The sequence below is a fragment of the Nycticebus coucang genome, chromosome 12 (assembly GCF_027406575.1).
Source record: "Nycticebus coucang isolate mNycCou1 chromosome 12, mNycCou1.pri, whole genome shotgun sequence".
Taxonomy (NCBI): Eukaryota; Metazoa; Chordata; class Mammalia; order Primates; family Lorisidae; genus Nycticebus; species Nycticebus coucang.
The window spans coordinates 49033055-49039393 of NC_069791.1; the positions used below are offsets into that span (position 1 = coordinate 49033055).

At 34.1% G+C, this 6339-nt stretch overlaps 1 protein-coding gene across 1 annotated transcript; it reads left to right on the top strand.

The window, feature by feature from the left end:
• The first annotated feature begins 1282 nt into the window (after positions 1-1282).
• On the top strand, positions 1283-5721 carry LOC128561773 (NKG2-A/NKG2-B type II integral membrane protein-like). The gene is made up of 6 exons (XM_053556346.1): positions 1283-1467; positions 1841-1938; positions 2428-2481; positions 2993-3144; positions 3966-4066; positions 5332-5721. Exons 1-6 carry the CDS (start codon positions 1283-1285, stop codon positions 5441-5443), a joined length of 702 nt encoding a protein of 233 aa, XP_053412321.1. The 3' UTR covers positions 5444-5721.
• The last annotated feature ends 618 nt before the right edge of the window (positions 5722-6339 follow it).

A 6339-nucleotide genomic window follows, 5' to 3' on the forward strand; every position in this document is an offset into this window, starting at 1 on the left:
GAGTGGTAGTTGACATCCATTATATTTTGTATGATCTTATTCCCACTTTAGATTAAGAGGTCAGATTATTAGATACAAACTATCCAAGTAACTTTTTTTTTTTTTTTTGTAGAGACAGAGTTTCACTTTATTGCCCTCAGTAGAGTGCCATGGCGTCACACAGCTCACAGCAACCTCCAACTCCTGGGCTTAGGCGATTCTCCTGCCTCAGCCTCCCTAGTAGCTGGGACTACAGGCGCCCGCCACAACGCCCGGCTTTTTTTTTGTTGCAGTTTGGCTGGGGCTGGGTTCGAACCCGCCAACCTAGGTATATGGGGCCGGCACCCTGCTCACTGAGCCACTTAAAGGTGACACCATGTGAATTGCAAAGCCAAAATTAATTCTAGATCTCACGGACTCCAGAGCCCTCTGACTAAAGTGTTACGTTCCATTATATGAATTAATGAAAATACTCAAACTACTAATGTGTGCTTTATTGACACTGACTAACATAATAACTTTCTGGAAGTTTGAAATAAAAGTGTTCTCCCATAGATGATATACATTTTTTATTAATAATTTTATAGTTTTATATTTTAACAATAAAATTAATTGCCAGATCTTCTGTAAGACTTTATTAAAGATTTTTTTGTAGTGTTTCTAATAGTGCTTAAGTTATGCATAAGTTTGTGTCATGTAATTTTAAAACATACAAAATATCCTATATATTTTAATGGTTTCTCAGAACCTTCTGTTATTCAAACAAAAGACCACTTAATAACACTGAGTCCCTTTTAATAAAGAAGTGTAAAGTACAAAATAAAAGTAATTTAGTGCACAGGCTAAAATAAATGTAAACTTTCCTATTCTCCATTTTAAGATCACTCAGTCACTAATCATTTTTTGCTTTCAAAATTGGATTTTCAATCAGTACGTATATTTTTAATACAATGTTTTAACGTTTGGTACTGGTATTGTATTAATATAAAAATATATCTTTTAAACAGACTTAAAGAGTACATATATTTATGGAGTTCTTTATCCCTTGCTACATTTGCTTTTCATTATTCCAACAATGATGTTTGAAAAATGTAGAAAATTTTACAAAACGTTTTTTATCTTAAGACAACTGGGTAAGCTTTAAGGAAATTAGAGTGAGAACTTTAAATTCTTCAATGCAAAATGAGAACCAATACCTACTCTCCACCTCATTTTGCTGACTGCACTAGGGATCTTGTCCTCACATAAACCATTTATTGCTTTCTTAACAACCGTCCGTCCCTGACATCTCAGAGCTGCACAGATGGATAACCAAAGAGTGATCTACTCTCACCTGAATCTTCCCCCAAACCCAAGGAAGCAGCAAAGAAAATCTAAGAGCACTAAAAGCTCCGTTTCAGAATGTGAACAAGAAATAACCTATGCGGAATTACGCCTTCAAAGAGAAGCTCAGGATTCTCAAGGGGATGGCAAAGCTTACCACTGCAAAGGTAAAGCTCTAAATAGCTCCTCTAAACTGTTCCAGGATGGGCAGTTGTGGTGCAGGGGTGTGGGGAAAGAGCAGGGCGTGCTCACATGGTTTCTTTCATAAACATCAGAGTTCTATGCTGACATATACTATTTTAATATGAAACATGCAGACAAATTTTACTCACATGTTGTTGAAATCTGTAGTCTTTCTCCAACAACTCATGGGGCTATACATTTACTGAGAATGCAGTGCTATATTCTGAGAGAAAGATTCCTGAGGTAGATGTGAGTTTGGTGATTCTCTGTGTATCTGGGGTCTCTGGGGTCTCTTGTACATATTCTAACAAACTGTCCCCAGCTCTCCTCTCTCTGTTTCCGTTTCTCTCCCTGCGGGTTTACCATTCCCTCCAGAGAAGCTCATTGCTGGGATCCTGGGAATCATCTCTCTTGTCTTACTGTTCACTGTGGTAACCAGACTTGTCATTGCCTGTAAGTATGTTTTGTTTTGCAAGAATTGTTGAAAGTACCTCTAAACACTTCATAAGATCAAGCCATAGAATTCTCATTTTAAAGTATGTTTTTAGACTAAATGAGGAACGATTATTCAGAATTTTTCAAAAGTATAAATAAAAAAGAATAATTGTAGAAAGTTTTTGCTTTTATTATATATATTAAAATTTCATAACAAACATTTTAAGAGTCTGAAAATCTTACTGAGAAATAGAAATGAATTTTTGGAAGTGTTTAAATTAAATAATTTCAGTATTATAATATATGAAGTACACAGAAGTGGTAATTTGGTTTTGTAGGCTCTGAAAAGATTTTTCCCCTCAAACCTTCTTTAACTTCATTTATTTTTTTCTGGCTAAATCAGTTTTATCAGAGATAATTCTAAGGAGATAACAAATTTCCAAAACTAAAATTATTGTGAGTTGTTTAGATACTAGTTTTTAATAAGGATAACTCTAATTTTTCTAGCTACAATAGCCCAGAGGCAGAGCAATTCTTCGCAGACCATAGGAACTCAGAAAGGTACTGATATTAGTCATTTTATATTTTGTTTTGATCTTTGGCTGTGCAAAAATGATAATAGAGATTATTAAGGTTAATAAAATACTGAACAATAAATATCCGGAGATAAGGTAATGGGGGGCATTCTCTTATCTTCAATAATAACTATGAATACTCATTTGAAATCACTACACCCTATTTTTGCTATTTGACTTAAATCTCTACTGCTACTATTTGGTAACAGTTAAATAACTTTGATTTTCCAGGATAAGTAGTTTTGTCAATTATTTTTCAGACATTTGAAGGGTGGATTTTTGTTTGATGAGTTTCTTTATATTACAATATAATTACGGGATGAGAGGCTGATATTTTTCTGTGCATACGTGTGAGTGCCTTTCTTTAATATATTTACCAGCCTACGAGGATGTAAAGACAGGTACACACATTTTTGTACTTTTGAAAATGTGTAAAATAATAATAATAATTAATAAAAATGTTATTGTGGAGATGGTAATTCATAATTTTTCCTCAGCATATCACTGTGGTCGTTGTCCAGAGGAGTGGTTCACATATTCCAGCAATTGTTATTACACTAGTAAGGAATTAAAACCTTGGAATGAGAGTTTGATGGCCTGCGCTTCTATGAACTCTACGCTGCTTTATGTAGATGATGAAGAAGAAATGGTAAGATGTTAAACATTTTAAAGATTTTAGTAGAAGCTTATTTTAGTCATTAGTATATTTATAGAAGTCATCATACTCTTGTACGTATTTTAGATTAATTATTTATAGGCCTGTACATTATTCTGTTGTGTGACTTCACCAGGCACTGTTTATTTCTATTTATAATCTAATGTATATTTAAGTATTGCCAATTCTTGCTACTCATGAAAAGTGATGCTTCTAGAAATGCTTTTATTCTAAATTAAATTTTGCAATTTAATTGTACTGTATATAAACACACCATGAATGGGCAAATTTATCATATAGTGAATGGACTCCTATCATACACATCCTACACATCAGATAACAAAATAGGGTTTCTAGCCCCAGTGCTGTGCACCAACCAGTATTTTCAGCTTCTATGTCTCTTATTCACTTAATGGCAGCCCTTTCAATTCCCTTCAAAACCCTAAACTCAAAGAAACATAGTAGAAATATACATTGAGTTAATATTAGCATCAGGGGAAATTTATGTACAGAGTCTGGAAATTTATTTTAATTCATGCTATATTTGTTTTGCAACATGAGTTCCTATTAAATTACATGGGTTGTAATTTTAAAAATAAATATAAGAAGAAAAATGAGTTCATTTTAAGCCAGAATTACACACATTTGTGAAAGTTTTTAGTAATATATAAAGTGGTTTTCAACTTTAACATTGCTTCAAATATTAATTTTATTTTGCAATTGTAGATCTAATGAAAGAACACAGTACTTGCACTTTTAAAAATTGGCAAAATATTTAATAATTATTTAAATGTACAATATTTATTTGGCTATAGAAATTTCTGGATTCCTTGTCACTTTGGTCATGGATTGGAGTCTTTCGTCAGAGCAGTGGTCATCCATGGGTGTCAAGAAATGGCTCAACTTTCAAACTTAAGTAAGTTTTTTTTAATGGTGCTATTTAGTATGAGAATTATAAACAGGAAAAATACAGCAGACTAATATAAGTAAGCTTAAATTGAATTACAGACATGAAGAAGATGCTGAAAGTTAGTCAAATGTTGATGTAAATATTAAAGAAAGGACCACAGTAGGCTCCCCTTATCGATGGTTTCACTTTTTGTACTTTGAGGTAAATGTAGTCAACCATTGTCAGAATATTTTGAAATGAAAATTTGAGAAACAAACTTTTTGTTTTTGCAGTTTTTGGCCGGGGCTGGGTTTGAACCCATACCTCTGGCACATGGGGCCGGCACCCTGCTCCTTTGAGCCACAGGTGCTGCCCCCAAGAAAAAAAGCATTTTATCAGCTCACTGTTCTGAGTAAGTAGCAGGATGAAATTTCACATGAGTCCACTCTGTCTTGCCTTGGCCCTGAACCATCTGTTTGACCAGCAGATCTGCACTCTAGAGGTGACCCACGTTATCACATAGAAGCCCTCTGGGGAGCAGACCTGTTGTAATAATACTGCAGTACTTGCATTCAAGCACCTCCTATTTTACTTAGTAATCACCCAAAGGCAAAAAGTAGTGATGCTGGCGTGTTGTTGTACTTAGTCTTAGTTGTTTTCAGTCCCTTCTTGCACCTAATTTTTGTGTGTTTATATCCATCTATCTATATATATATATTTTTTTTGAGACAGTCTCACTTTGTCAACCTTGGCAGAGTGCCTTGGCATTATAGCTCATAGCAACCTCAAACTCTTGGGCTCATGTGACTCTCTTGCCTCAGCCTTCCGAGTATCTGGGTCTATAGATGCCTGCCACAATTCCCAGCTACTTTTAGAGATAAGGTCTAGCTTTGGCTCAGGCTGGTCTTGAACCCATGAGCTCAGGCAGTCCATGGGCCTGGGCCTCCCAAATGTGGCAATTACTGGCGTGAGCCACCTTGCCCAGCAGTACCTAATTTATAAATAAAACATTATCACAGGTGTGTATGTGTACAGAATAAAGATAGATAGTATACAGTAGAATTCAGTAAAATGGGTGGTTTCAGAAATCTACTGGTGGCCTTGAGCACATCCTCTACAGATATGGGAGACTACTTTGTTCAGTTTTCATAATAGCAACTCTTACTAACATTGCATTGAAATGTCATTAATTGTAGTCATAAAATTATTTTCTTAAATTGCATGGAAAATGCTCTCATTTCATGGATTGTCCCATAAAGTATGACAGAAATACATATTTTTCTCCATTGCAGAATAGTTGAAAAAAAACGTGGTAAACGTAACTGTGCTGTACTAACCTCATTTAGACTTCAATCAGATGAATGTGGATCTCCAAAGATTTATACCTGTAAGCACAAGCTTTAGAAGGAAAGCACCTGAGTTTGGATTCGGCTCTGCAATTTTATAATTTGTGAAATGGAAATAATATTTTTATTGAATAAATCAACATAAATTGTTATTTGTTTATAAATGAAAAAATTAAAAAATGTTTGCAGTATAACACACACACCACAAAGAACAGGATATCATCACTTTTGTGTCTGGCTCTTTTTGCTGAGCATTGCGTGTGCGGCATGTCACCTTGTTAAAGTTGTATGTTATGTGCGTCTGTTTATATGAAATATCAAGAATAGGCAAACCCATAGAGAAAGTGGAGTAGTGCTTGCCAAAAGCTAAGGGAAGATTGGAATAAGATGCGACCATAAATTACATTTTTCATTTTGGGTGATGAAAATTTTGCAACCTTCAGAGGTGATTTTAGTTATGAATCTGCAAATATACTAGAAGTTTATGTATTTGCATACCTAAATGGATCAAATGTTTACAATCTACATGACATCTCAATAAAAAAATATTTGAAAATAACTCTCCTAGGATTGTTTGGGGCCTTCACATTTAAATATTCTGCCTCCTTTTAAAGTTGACTTTTCCAAGCAATATCGTGCCATTTCTGGAAATCTATTAGGTTTTCTTTGATTTCTCTCTGTCATATTTTGTATTTTTGGTATTGAAGTCATGTAGAAATATAGCTATTTTCCATCTATGCTTTTGTAAACAGCATCCTTATTTTAAAATTTTCTTCATTTTGTTGTAGAAATATAACTGAGGTTTGCATGTTGATCTTATATCCAGTTACTTCATTGATTTTGTTAAATCAATGTAATTCCTGTTAAATCAATGTAATTCCATTAAATCCTGTAATTCAAGTATAGAGTTTTCTGGATTTTTGATGTAAACTACTATTTTATCTGTTATAATGA

Excerpts from the sequence above, each read along its gene's own strand:
- LOC128561773 (XM_053556346.1), top strand. The coding sequence starts at position 1,283 with ATGGATAACCAAAGAGTGATCTACTCTCACCTGAATCTTCCCCCAAAC. Across the intron at positions 1,468-1,840 it reads GGCAAAGCTTACCACTGCAA|GGGTTTACCATTCCCTCCAG; the intron begins AGGTAAAGCTCT and ends TTCTCTCCCTGC. Across the intron at positions 1,939-2,427 it reads AACCAGACTTGTCATTGCCT|CTACAATAGCCCAGAGGCAG; the intron begins GTAAGTATGTTT and ends TAATTTTTCTAG.